The following is a 13,600-nucleotide window of genomic DNA, read 5'->3' as shown; positions in this document are numbered from 1 at the left end:
AAAGAGTCAGCGCATGTCTGCTCCCAAGTTCTAACTTCGGTTGTTACCAAAGTACCGCCGCCGCTGGAAGCGAATGCCGATGCGTTGGAAATTAACACGTGTACTGTGATTGACAGGAATGGAGCAGTATATGCAGTTAACTGTAATGTGATGGCAGAGGAATTGTGAAATGAGATGGTCCGTCATTGGGCACAGAATCCTTAAGACTACTTCATGGTACCCTGGGGTTCTGCAGAGCGCACGTCAGAGAAACACTGCCGTAGACCATGCATTGATGTAACAGGAATCTATCTTAGGTGATTGTGCATGATTCTTTGATTACAGAAACTGTGAACTCTGTTTTGTTTCCTGTCTTTTATAATCTTACGTATGCCAGCAGCGGACGTTGTCTCGCTTCATAATTTCAAGGTGGTCAGCCATTTCTTCTTTGGTGTAAAGGGATCAGTCACGTCGTGACACGCTGGTGACTTGTCTTTATTAGCATCAAGTTGTCGCCGGTTAAAACAAAATTGTTTCTTGAAGCGAGGAATGAGTTTTGGAGCAGAGTCCTCCTTGAGAAGTTGATGGTTGCTCAAATGGTCAATAAATGCCATGCCCTTTATTCAATCTTAAGGATTATTACAGTGCTTGCAGAAGTGCTCCGTTGGACCCCGACCAAGTGACCTGTGTAAATCACAAGTTATGCGGCTTACACTCTCTTCCCGCCCTCCCACACATTCCTCTCGAATCAAAATATTTTTCCAAGCCGTCTCTTTCAAGACACTCGTAATTTAAGAGATGGTCGTCTTCTGGGTTGTTGCACCGTGTGGTGTGGTGTGGTAGAAGTTTACAGATGTTTCAGAGTTCCTTGTTGCCTCCAAGGCAATGAGTACTCGTCGCCCTGATGATGGAGGCACCAAGGACATCTGTAAATTTCTACCGCACAGCGCAACAACCCAGAAGGCAGCCATATTCAGGCTCACAGCCGTGAGAACCTCAGAGCCTACTTGTAGTTTACATTATCTCGATGTAGATCACACAAGAACAATTTGAAAAACTGGAAACGTAAATTGTAAATATTGCCAGAAATGTTTTTGTTTTGCTGCAAGAACGTGACGACAGACGTTTGCATTCGCCATTCTGTTCCGGAAAGAGTTATAAAGCGTTGTTGTGTTTCCAGTATTAAGCCACAAGGTGCTCAAAAATGAGTTTTAAAGAATTCTGTCTCCTTTATATAACCTTCATCAGTGCAGAAACCGTCTTTGTGGGATTTGTGCAAGTCGAGATGAACTGTAATAAGTGAAATTAATATTACAGGCTGATGTCACTTCAGGCTGTACTTGAAAGTATCTTTCAGATTTAAGCAACAGAATTGCGTGCTCTCTCACCTGAGCATGCATTAATCGCCATGAAAGTCAACATTAATGTGTGTGTGTGTGTGTGGGATTGTTCATGACGTCACTATCACCTTGACTATTGTCTAACGGGTGTGCCAGAATTATGTTCTTTCTACTGTGTGTTTATGTGCATTCTTTCAAGATGATACGTGTAGCAACATTATAATGCGATAGACAGTCTTAACTGTGTGCCACCTTCGTGGTTTTTGTACGAATAACTACGTAAGTTTGTTTGAGAACGGGAAAATGCTAGAACATTAAAGAGAATTAACTGGAGGATGGAAAAATTGCATAATGAGTAGCTTCGTAATTTCTACGCTTCACCATGTATTATTAGTGTGATAAATTCAAGGATGAGATGGGTGGGGTATGTAGAATTCATGATAGGTGCAGAATTCATACAGAATTTGTCAGAAAATATTGCAAGATGTGTGTATGAGAGGGTAATATTAAAATGGGCATTAAGGAAACACGGTGTGAGGATGAATTGGAGTTAGCTGGCTCGGGAGAGGAATCTGTGGTGGGCTGTTGTGTTATACCTTTGGGAGGCGTGGAATTTGTTGACTAGCTGAGCAACTTGGCTTCTGTCTAGCCCAAGTGATTCACTCCAGTTGATGTCCAGATCTGTTTTGACTCTTACATACGTGTTAATGGCATGTTTCGTTTTAGGTTAGGTTATCAAGTTTTGATCGTTTAGAAGTCGATTCTACCCTTCGGATTCTCATTTAGATTTCTCGATCACAATATGTATGCATTTCTTGTGTCCCACCCGGTCTGGTGGTCGAAAATCTTTCCAGTCACGTTTGGGCACACGAATAACCGTATAAAAGTATCAGACCGTAATACTGGTAACCCTGTCTTTAAGTGCGCCATCTTGGCAAACTGCCCAGTTGTTTTAGCATCCGGAACCGTGCGGGTGGGCAGAAACAGGGAATCCCTAATCCACTAAACGCAACAAATTCCGTTGCGTTTTAAGAGACTAGAAATGAAACAGAAGAAGAGGCGATAAAGAACGTAATTTGCACTTTTAACAATGGCGGCGTGTTTTAATTTCGAACGTAAACTTCGACCACGTTTGCAGATCATTGACGTCTCTGTCTGTATTTCCCAATCACACGTAAATACCCAAGTTCCGGGAATATTCAGACTTTTAGGTGGAAATAACGCGAAGACGTAACACAAAAGAACGCAAATTGAAGGATCAGGTTCTGACGGCAGCGAGTCCGAAGATGGTTGTCGTGTCGCGTGGTCTGGTGAAATGTTTACCGACGTTTCATAGGTGCATTATAGCCCTGATGATGGAGATAGCGAGCGCTTGTGTAACGTCGCATATTTATTTACGCTGTTTATAACTGATTGTTCTAACGATGTTCTTACAGCTGATGTAACTGTAATTATTGAATTAGAATTATCTACTGAACAAATATTTTGATTCAGAATCATGAACCGTGGAATAAAATTAGCCTGGCCGCATTTACCCGTCAAGATTCAAACATTTAATTGTTGCTCGAATAAAATGCCATGGAAATATATGAACTGGATTTTTTTTAAAGAAAGTTATAGACGCGCGGAACAGAATCGGTAAAATTCTGGGACAATACTGATGGTCTCCATTTCGAGTCTGAAAGCTCTTGGAATTTATATAACACGTTACTCGAATTCATTATCGGGCTAGTAGGCGTACTGTTTAACAACGCTGTTTCAGCTACGTACATTAATCAGCATTGCATCACGTGGAATGACGATTTTGAAAGGGGAGTGATTTGAAATTTACCGGATAACTGAAGATTGGAAAAGGGACACTGCCGTTCCGAAGGTTGTAATTCGATAATCAGCTGGCGATCTGAGAATATGTCGGGGAAGGCCCAGAACCTGCGGGCTAGCTGAAATGCTAATCATTCTGGACATGACGTCTGCGTGTAATTGTGGTAGCATCCTCGTTTGAGGCGGGGGCGAGGGGGGTTGTCAACAGGCTCATCGCTTTCGTATCTCGTCGACCTTTGCGTCAAGATCACGCAGATTTGTGGAGGAAAGTCTGGATTATAAATGTTCACAGCAGCCCGAGCGCCGTTGTCACAAAACGACTGACGTGCGTGTGAAGAGCTCATGTTTCAGCTATGAAGCTATTTACAGTTCTGTTTTGTATCGGCGTTGTCTTGGCAGATCGTGCCTCAACTTATAAAATCAGTGCTCGAGACGTGGGTGAGTTTTATTTCGGAAGAAGTTCTGTGTTTCAGCTTTAATTTTCTTTTCAGAATCTTGTGGTATTTGATGATGTGTTGGTTAGGATTACGGCAGGGTAATTAGTTTTACAGAGGGGGGGTGGGGGGTGGAACTATTTTCAGCAGTTGAAAGTTTTGTTAAATAATCCAAAAATAAATAAATACGTGTATTAGAGATCGCCAAAACTGCATTTCCATCAAAATTCCGATTTGAATGTACTTTTATATAAGCGATTACCCTACTTTGATCGAAGTTTGAGAAACTTAAAACTGATAACAGACGATCGCTGTGGTTTTTAAACGCTTTGGCCGAGGGTTTCGATCCGGTTAATTATGTTTATAAGTGTCTTTCTCTGATAGTAGAGGCCTGGTGACAACGAGCCGATTCCCAATTCAGCGACCCCTATTTCTTGTACAAAATAATATTTACGAAAGTTCTGCAGTGCAGTGAACCCCTCGTTTCTTCAGTCAAATTGGCTTCACGCCACCAGAATGTCTAAAAGTGCTTCGTGATGTTTGCTGGATTAATATGTGTCGTTCTTGTGTGCGAGTTCTCCATAATAACTTCTGAACCAAAAGAGGGATTTTTATTACACTAGTTATGAATATTGAGGTCACCCGCAATTTTATAATTTTGGCAAGCGTGTGAACTTATGAAGAACATTCAGTTTTCATGTAAAACAGAAACATGACAACCGCGCATATCGTAACAAAAACAAATGAGCTCTAACTTTCAGGGTGGTAACCACTTAGCCATTGAAACTAGGTGTGTGAAATGTTGTATGGCGATTGATAATAACAATACCGTCAGATTCTGTATGATAAATTTTTACGTGTTTACACTCATGAACTTGGTGGCAGCGTGAATAGATCTGGTAAATTTAATATGATCTGAATTTTTAATAATGAAAATCATGAACGGAAATTAATTACAAGGCTTATAATTACTGAACAATGAAACATTTGGAGGAAATTAAATGTTTCGTCCATTTTTAGAACTTTTTATTATTTAGCATGTTCAAACACTCAAGAATAATTGTTATCTTTATGTTCTTGTGGCTTTAGTTCAATGTGTAACTTTGGCTTTTGGGGATAAGCCATGTCGATTATTGAAAATTGAATAGTGCATTGGGTGAATGTGTAGAGGTTGGCATGTCTGGAAGCGTAAAATAGGGAAGGTGATTGGTGGAGCAGAACAGACGGCTGTTGCTTCTCAGAAGTAAATTTAACAATGAAAGGGATAACCATTTCACACAGCCAAATGAATTCGCTGACCATTTTGGAACATCTGAGTCCTTAAACCCTAGTCGGACTCCTTGTTCCAGAAGGTGGGTCCACAGGCAAGCTTCAGGAGGTACAATTTGGCGATGTGGCGCAAGAACGCAGTCCCATGTCACGACTGTTTATTGCGACTTTAAGTAAAGGTTCGGAGCACACACAAGGTACGTCCTACAGTCGCTTTTATAACTTTTTTAAATTTATTTTTTCAGCCACGTATTCCGGGGTACTGGCTTTGTACCTTTTAATGTGGACTTTTCTGCATTCCAGAAGCAGAATTGCCTGTCAAAGAGGTTAGGGCTGTAGCTGGGAGTGATCAAACTTCAAAAGGAGACCCGCGTTCAAAAAGATCACCCCACAGACGTTTCAAAGGATGCTTCTCGTGTGGGCATGGCGGTGGTGGTTACTACGTACAGCCGTATTATCCCAAACCAGTTTACGTTGAAACGTACTACATCAAACCTGTTGCATATGTACAGCCGGTCTATCAGAAGCCAGTTTATTCCTATCCACAGTACAGTTCAGGCTGTTCAACTTGTGGAGGCGATTCTGGCTCATTCTCCTACAGCCAGAGTTCAGCCTCTAGTTCGAGCTACAGCTATGGCTACGGGTGAGCACAGCTTCTATGAATGATTAGTGCATGTAGTATGCAAGGGACAAATGAGGATTCAGACAACTAGTTTTAGACAGGAGGATAATATTAAAAGTTATGTTGAAAGAATGGGGTGTTGGTGCAGACTAGATTCTTCTGACTTGAGATGGTTTCGAATGGTGAGCTTTTGTGAAAATGAATTTGAACATTTGTGTTCCAATAATGAGAATTTCTCTACCATCTTGGCAACTGTTAGCTTCTTAAGAAGGACTGAACAGTAAACCACTTCTCTTTAGGTTCATTTGTCTTGGGTTCAAACTCTTTCCAGATCTCAGTGGTTTAAAATGGATTAATTATTTCCTCAGTAAGAATATATGGTTCGTTATATCCATAACCCGTGCATGCATCTTTGTCACATTGCTCAGTCGTGGGAGCAAATTTACCTTTCATCACCTAACCTGACAATATATTTACATCTTCTAATATACCTCCTTTTTCCTTCTTTTTGCAGAAAGAAATAAGGCAGATGACCACTGCAGTTGAAAGAGTGGACTGTGTTTTTCTGGGTTGTGACGCCAAATATTGTTGATTACTAAATTTTTCGAGTATTATACTGCCTTTGTCTCAATCCACCCTGAAGACAGAGGAAGCACATTCATCTGAAACACTGATAACTGCCAGCAAGACTAAATAGTATCACAATCGAGACTACGGTCCACTGCTACAGATGCCTGCAACTGGGACTCCAGATTTGTGCAGATGGAAAATCCCTTAGGTCCTTTCACGCATTAGCGCTGTGGGATGATGACTCGCTGAACATATTAGATGACAAAAATATTTTAAACAAATGTAAAATTGTTTTGTCTTCCAATTTTACCTTTCAACTTGTGGCAGAAATGAATACTAAAAATTACAATCAGACAAACGACCCTTGACATATCTCGACCCTCACAACTTGGGTGGGTCAGAAGCACATTAAACGGCGATGCAAATACGTTTACTTATGTGAGATTTGTGATTCTGACGTCATCAACATGCACTTGAGATGTAAATCTGTGTTAACAAATAATTTTCTACCATATTTTATAAAATAAAATTAATTTGCTCCTTGGTACACAATCTTTTTGATAGTAACTCGTCTATTTGAATAATTCCTTGCTTATGTTGAACCAGAAATATCAAAAGAGCCTCAAAATTGGTCCCTGTCCTAAACCACTTTAAAATCTATTTCAGCAAGATCCATTTTAAGACTTAAATGCTATCGACTCTTAAGACTCTCAGATAACCTCGGTGTCGTTTACCAAAAATCTGTGCTAATTTGTTTTTTACATGTTCTATCCCCCTTCCTGAAATAAAGTTATTTTACGTCAGCACTCTGTATTGGTCACAGCTCAGGCCTTCTGACCATTGTCTTAGAATGAAGTCACGTTTTCTCTGGTAAGTAATTACAAATGTTAAAATTCTATATTTTCAGATCAGTGGGGTCTGACTCCTGGTAGGTGCTGTTTTTTTTTTAATGACAATTACCAGAGGGGCTCTGAGCTCCATGTATCAACTGTGTAGACTGGAGCATTACTCTGACAACATATTTCAATTTTACGGCTGAGCAGAATGCATGGAGCTTTACTGCTGTGTCCCCCCATGCCCTCGTGGCCTGGTGTTTAAGGATGGAGGAATTGCGAAGCTCACTTTTTACCCTAAAACATGTTAGTCTGATTTTGTTCTGGTACATAGTGACCCACGGTGGTCTAGCGGTTAGAACGCTGGCCTTGTAATCCTGGGGTCTCGGGTTCGATTCCCGGCGGTGCCCGAATTTATAACTTGTGTTGGGCAAGGCCGTGGTCTAGGCAACACGGAGTTTTCCTCCGTGGCATCCCAACAATTACTCCATTCACACACAGAAGAAGGCAATGGCTAACCACTTCTGGATCATCTGCCAAGAACGTATATGAACAGGTCCCAGTCCAAGAAAAGGATGGAAGGATCCTGTTCATATGGACCTGTCGTCAGACAGAACACTAAATAATAATAAGATGAGGTGGTCTAGCGGTTAGAACGCTGGCCTTGTAATCCTGGGGTCTCGGGTTCGATTCCCGGCGGTGCCCGAATTTATAACTTGTGTTGGGCAAGGCCGTGGTCTAGGCAACACGGAGTTTTCCTCCGGGGGCTTCCCCGGTTTCTCCGTGGCATCCCAACAATTACTCCATTCACACACAGAAGAAGGCAATGGCAAACCACTTCTGGATAATCTGCCAAGAACGTATATGAACAGGTCCCAGTCCCAGTCCGAGAAGAGAAAAGGATCGAAGGATCCTGTTCATATGGACCTGTCGTCAGACAGAACACTAAATAATAATAATAATAATAACATAGTGACAACTTGCTCGTCACTGTACCCAAGGTTTGCTGGTTCAAATTCAGCCAAGGGTGATGAAAGTCTGTATCACGACTTCCTTTGGAAGTTAAGTAAAGCCATCAGTCTCATGTCGTAGATTTATGGAACGTAAAAGGATCTTATGAACATGAAAGGGATGTTTTATAAAGAAAATTCAGTGGCCATGCTTCTCACCCATGTCTCTTCGGATTCGCTACTAGATGGCTCTAGCATACAAATCAGAAATGAGTAGAAATTGTGCGGAGGCAGCAGGCTCACCACCTGCTACTCTGATGCACTAAATAAGGACTATTAAGACAAGTCACTGTCCAGAGTGAGCCAAGGGCCCAATCCTTGATAGGAGATGATGATGTATTGATATAATTTGTCTTGAATTTTGGTACAGTTCTCAGATGTGGTACATTTGTATATTCAAGGTCATACTCTCAAGAGATAAATCTCAGTACTTCATACATTTCATTGTATAATTTCCTCATGTGCTTAGCATAGGTATTTTACAATACTCCTTAACTGCTTTGAGAACTTGTTGAATCATGGCATCCAAAGTGATGAGCATGGATACAAGTTGTTTTGGTGGGCACGTGAGGGGGTTCAGACATGTGCTCCCGTCTGTTTGTTCGATGCTTGTGTTCCCTGCAGAGCCTGTTGGAACACCTGAAACTGTAACATGAATAAACGTGTAAGTTAGTCTGTGTTAACAATCTAGAGTGTTGGAAGAATTATGCAAAGACCTGTGCCGAACTAGAAATTAATTTTCCACCCTAAAGCCTCTGTTACTTTTGTTATTATCATCATAATCATCATTGTCATAATTTGAGGTTATGTGCGACATTTTTATATTTTCTTATTTCAATGTCTGTGAAGTTGACTTTTCATATAAAAGCAATAACTACAGTGACAGAATTTAAATCATCTAATTCTTAAAATAATAATTTTGCCTGTTTATTTCTGCATATGCACATGAACCATTTTTATTTTATTCTGAAGTTGTGGTCCATCCTGTTGCATCTTCCACTAATAATTTAATTTTATTAAACCGTCAGCTACAACGCTATGTTACTTCCTTTCGTCTTGTAATTTTCTCCCTACATTTTCATCTTGATACCATCTTCAGAGGCAAGAACATAATATCTATGAGCCGACCTGTTGAGCTTACATAAATTTAATTTGTATTTATAATTCATCTTTATAAAAGCTTTAATCTTTATTATTTCTCATCTTTATAAAATGTTAATCAGTCATCCATTTTTTTATAATTGTTAATTGTACAATTAATAAACTGTATTACTGTAGTTTTACATATTTAAGATGCCTGATCTGCTTTATTTTATTTCAATCTCAAATTTTAAGTAACTTCATGGTGCTTGGTATTTCTTGAGCAGTTGATATCAATTTAATCAGTCAAGAAATATACTGAATTTTAATAATAATCTATCACTGGCCCTTCCCAAGCACAGGATTATTCCCCACTGTAAACAAGATCTGTATATGTAATAAGAATAATTTTCATGTCACATTTATTTGATGCCATCGAAAGATAAAGTACCTGAAGATCCAGGTATGGCTGCTGAAGTTCCTGTCTGTGACCCTGAGCCTGGAATTTGTGACTGAGAACCTAAAACACTTGAAATTAAAGCTTCTGGCTGAGGTGCAAGGCCACCAACTGATCCAATTTGTTCTTGTGAACTGGTGCCACTTGATCCAGGTACTAGACTGGTTCCAGGCAAAATGCTTGGTTTCATGCCAGTCACAGAAATTGATCCACTTGAACTCATTGAACCTGACTGTGAGACAGATCCACTTGAACTTGTTGAACCTGACTGTGAGACAGATCCACTTGAACTCATTGAACCTGACTGTGTAACAGATCCACTTGAACCTATTGAACCTGACTGTGTAACAGATCCACTTGAACTCATTGAACCTGACTGTGAGACAGATCCACTTGAACTCATTGAACCTGACTGTGAGACAGATCCACTTGAACTCATTGAACCTGACTGTGAGACAGATCCACTTGAACTTGTTGAACCTGACTGTGTAACAGATCCACTTGAACCTATTGAACCTGACTGTGTAACAGATCCACTTGAACTCATTGAACCTGACTGTGAGACAGATCCACTTGAACTTGTTGAACCTGACTGTGAAACAGATCCACTTGAACTCATTGAACCTGACTGTGAGACAGATCCACTTGAACTCATTGAACCTGACTGTGAGACAGATCCACTTGAACTCATTGAACCTGACTGTGAGACAGATCCACTTGAACTCATTGAACCTGACTGTGTAACAGATCCACTTGAACCTATTGAACCTGACTGTGTAACAGATCCACTTGAACTCATTGAACCTGACTGTAAGACAGATCCACTTGAACTCATTGAACCTGACTGTGAGACAGATCCACTTGAACTTGTTGAACCTGACTGTGTAACAGATCCACTTGAACCTACTGAACCTGACTGTGTAACAGATCCACTTGAACTCATTGAACCTGACTGTGAGACAGATCCACTTGAACTTGTTGAACCTGACTGTGAAACAGATCCACTTGAACTCATTGAACCTGACTGTGAGACAGATCCACTTGAACTCATTGAACCTGACTGTGTAACAGATCCACTTGAACCTATTGAACCTGACTGTGTAACAGATCCACTTGAACCTATTGAACCTGACTGTGTAACAGATCCACTTGAACTCATTGAACCTGACTGTGAGACAGATCCACTTGAACTTGTTGAACCTGACTGTGAGACAGATCCACTTGAACTCATTGAACCTGACTGTGAGACTGATTCACTTGAACTTCCAGACTGTGATTGCAACACTATTTGTGACTGTGTCTGTGCTCCATTGGATGCTGTAGAACCTGATGCACCTCCTACAGAACTTAAAGCTGTTTCCATGGTAGCTTGACCAGTGCCAGCCTGCAAGCTTCCTGACACTAATCCTGCAATGACAGAAGCTGAAAACACATTTGTGGGGCATCCTGTACATGTACAGCCGTCTGGTAGGTTTACTTTCTGTAGCCTTCCTTCCATCAACTTGCCCGATTGGCCAGTTTTCTCGTCATCTCCAGTCCCCATTTTCAAACTCTCTTCTGCTGTGCGGACTCCATTGGCCATCACTCGTCTCTTCATTATGTATGGCGGTCCATCTTGCATGTGTCTCTCGTGTGAGCTGTCTCTGAATGTTTTAGAATTCTGCACGTCATAGGATGAGTCTGTTTCTGCTACCCCAAGTCTCGAGGTACCCTTCTCCATCCGTCCTGGGAGAGAATAGCATTAAACAATTACTTTCACTTACCAATTGAAGTGAACATGAACTCAGGGACATCGTTGACTGGGAGTGAAGGAGTAGATCGGATTTAGCTGGCTTAGAAAATCATCTACTGGCAGACATTTGTGAATGTGGTAAAGAAGCTATATATTCCACACACAGACATTACCTTTAATTATTATTTTATTTTTAATTTCTTACCAACTGCAGAGGTTCGGAATTTAATGATATGGGTATGATTGTATAGTGCAAAGTGGTGGCAGCCTGTTTTAATGCATACGACGGGAAACACTAGGGAAAACCATTAAGCCCCTCATCGAGGGGCCAGATTATGAACTACGATTTTTAAGAACAGAATTCAATGACTTTACCTACCTTGAGCGGACACCATTGAAAGTAAAATGACGAATATGAATTTGGTTATTCGCAAGGAGGCCATGTTGTGACCCAGACGTTTGAAACGATACTGACGATTGACATGAGTTCATTTTTCAGTCAAAATAGCCACAAACTATCTGTCGTTATATTATTTGTTCGGACACACTTAATCACTGTCTCACAGACGTGTGTGTCGTATTTACAGTTCCTGTCATTAGAGCAGGGGTGAACAAATGATTTTCCTCGCGGGCCAAGCGCAGTTTTTTCGAATTTATCGCTGACCACGGATCACCGTAGTTCAACAACTGTTTGAATATTGTCTGTTGTTTGCACTGAGCGAACAGAATTTAGAAGGAATAAATTAATAGAGCAGAGACCGTAAGAAGCTAATAGTCGCTTAGCTAGTCATATTTGCTGCTATTATGTGGCAGTGTTCACAAGTGCCCGCCATCTGTTATTCTGATATCTATTTTAATATTATCCTGTTATCTTATTTTTAAGTCTTTCACGTGGTTACTTCTGATCAGGGTTTGCGGCTACAACTCTGTGTGCAATTTTAATTTAATGATTATCGTGTGTAATTCATGACAGAATAAAAGTATTAAAATAATCTTAATTATTATTTCAGTTTCATGTCCTGAACTGTGATTGGGTATGTAATGGTGTTATGAAACACGTGAGTGTTCTGAAAGTATTTTTTCTCTTGAAGATGGGGTGTTGCGCTATGTAGTTTGCTTGTAGGAACTGACCGACTTTTCAGACGTGCTTAGGACGATCGCCCTGTTGATGGAGGCAGTAATCATCTTTGAAACACCATTCAATTCCTACCACTCTACACAGCGCGATAACCCAGAAGACAATACATCTTCAGAACTGAAGAAACAAGGCTTCTCTCATTTCTAAACAAAACCAGTGACGTTTTCAGCTTGTGTCAAAGAATATGTAGAGTATGTGGGCCCCTTGTCGTCATTGTATCATTCATTTGGCTCAGGATAGACCAGTGGCGTATCATTGTGAACATTGTAATCAAAAAAGGCTTGGGATTTCTTAACTAGCTGAGCAACTACGAGTTTCTTAAAAAGATTTCTGCCTCAGTGACATTTATAAGAAACTGTTTTTTTATTTTAGATTTCTATTAAATTAATACAAATTATTTAGAGACCTTGGTCACAATGGGTCGTCTCTGGTTCAGTAACCGAACACTGGACCTCCCGGAAACGAAGCTTTGATAACAGACGTGTTGTTGAGACCCCTTGTCCGTCGAGACACGTTTACTGGAAGATACAGAAGTCGTTCTGTTCTGTGATAGTAGCAGGAGAAGCCATTTTACTAATGAACGTAGAACTGTTGCGACGTGTAGCCTGGTAGAAGTTTACCAGGGCGATGATGATGGAGGCAGCAAGGACCTTATACCACAAGCGAACTCTTACTTTATTCGTTCCGAGACTCGATAATATGAATGTGGCGGCTGTTTGAATTTGTTGGGTGGAGTTATGACTCCATTGCGCATGCTCATCACTAACCTAATTTAAACTGATTAAATATAAGAAATGAAATGATAGTTATAACAGGAACTCAATTTTATTGTATCACAAAGTGTTTTCTTTAATTTTAATCCGGATGTAACAAATCGCACATGGCCTGGAAATAAACACATTTTGAAACCTTCAATTATACTTAGAATATTTTCTGAAAATCGGAAGGTTGCAGTCGAATGGTTACATCGGTTTTTGTGAAATGCATTAGTGTACGCCATAATAAAGTTGATTTTAAACTAAAAAAAAAATTGATATAGCAGAGCGTGGTTTCGATCCACGGACCTCTGGGTTATGGGCCCAGCACGCTTCCACTGCGCCACTCTGCTCGTTCTCTTTAAAGGATTAGAAATAGGGTGGCCACCTGCATTATGTAACTTACCATTTGTATTTGTTCTGTTTTACCAACATAACTGAATAGCGATAAAGGTTAGAATTTTAACAGATGTTAAATAACCTGATTAGATTTATACGTTCCGGAGCCAACATCTGTGTTCACTTCTTCTCTTCATACAAGCATTTTATTGTTTCAATGT

The 13,600-nt window shown here is 40.4% G+C and overlaps 1 protein-coding gene and 1 non-coding gene across 3 annotated transcripts; one reads left to right on the top strand and one right to left on the bottom strand.

Annotated features, from left to right (window-relative positions):
- Nucleotides 1-3,356: 3,356 nt before the first annotated feature.
- On the top strand, nt 3,357-6,587 carry LOC110834912 (uncharacterized). 2 transcript variants are annotated; one of them, XM_022074561.2, is made up of 4 exons: nt 3,357-3,578; nt 4,927-5,040; nt 5,147-5,486; nt 5,980-6,587. In XM_022074561.2, exons 1-4 carry the CDS (start codon nt 3,494-3,496, stop codon nt 5,987-5,989), a joined length of 549 nt encoding a protein of 182 aa, XP_021930253.1. In that variant the 5' UTR covers nt 3,357-3,493; the 3' UTR covers nt 5,990-6,587. The 2 variants fall into 2 exon arrangements, with proteins under 2 accessions (XP_021930253.1, XP_021930252.1); XM_022074560.2 differs by having other exon boundaries at nt 3,358-3,578; nt 4,924-5,040.
- A 6,734-nt stretch (nt 6,588-13,321) lies between these two features.
- Nucleotides 13,322-13,393, bottom strand: TRNAM-CAU (transfer RNA methionine (anticodon CAU)). The gene has a single exon. It is a non-coding gene; the product is annotated as a tRNA-Met (tRNA).
- Nucleotides 13,394-13,600: the final 207 nt, after the last annotated feature.

This window comes from Zootermopsis nevadensis, unplaced genomic scaffold (genome assembly GCF_977971745.1).
Source record: "Zootermopsis nevadensis isolate Lab colony 2312 unplaced genomic scaffold, Znev_1.0 Znev_ptg000057l, whole genome shotgun sequence".
Lineage (NCBI taxonomy): Eukaryota > Metazoa > Arthropoda > Insecta > Blattodea > Termopsidae > Zootermopsis > Zootermopsis nevadensis.
This window is presented reverse-complemented; position numbering and strand designations above follow the sequence as displayed.

Bases quoted from the DNA above. Each gene is read 5' to 3' on its own strand.
- LOC110834912 (XM_022074560.2), top strand. From the start codon at position 3,494: ATGAAGCTATTTACAGTTCTGTTTTGTATCGGCGTTGTCTTGGCAGAT. The intron at 3,579-4,923 runs GTGAGTTTTATT...TCCTTGTTCCAG, and splicing joins AATCAGTGCTCGAGACGTGG to AAGGTGGGTCCACAGGCAAG. The intron at 5,041-5,146 runs GTACGTCCTACA...TCTGCATTCCAG, and splicing joins AGGTTCGGAGCACACACAAG to AAGCAGAATTGCCTGTCAAA.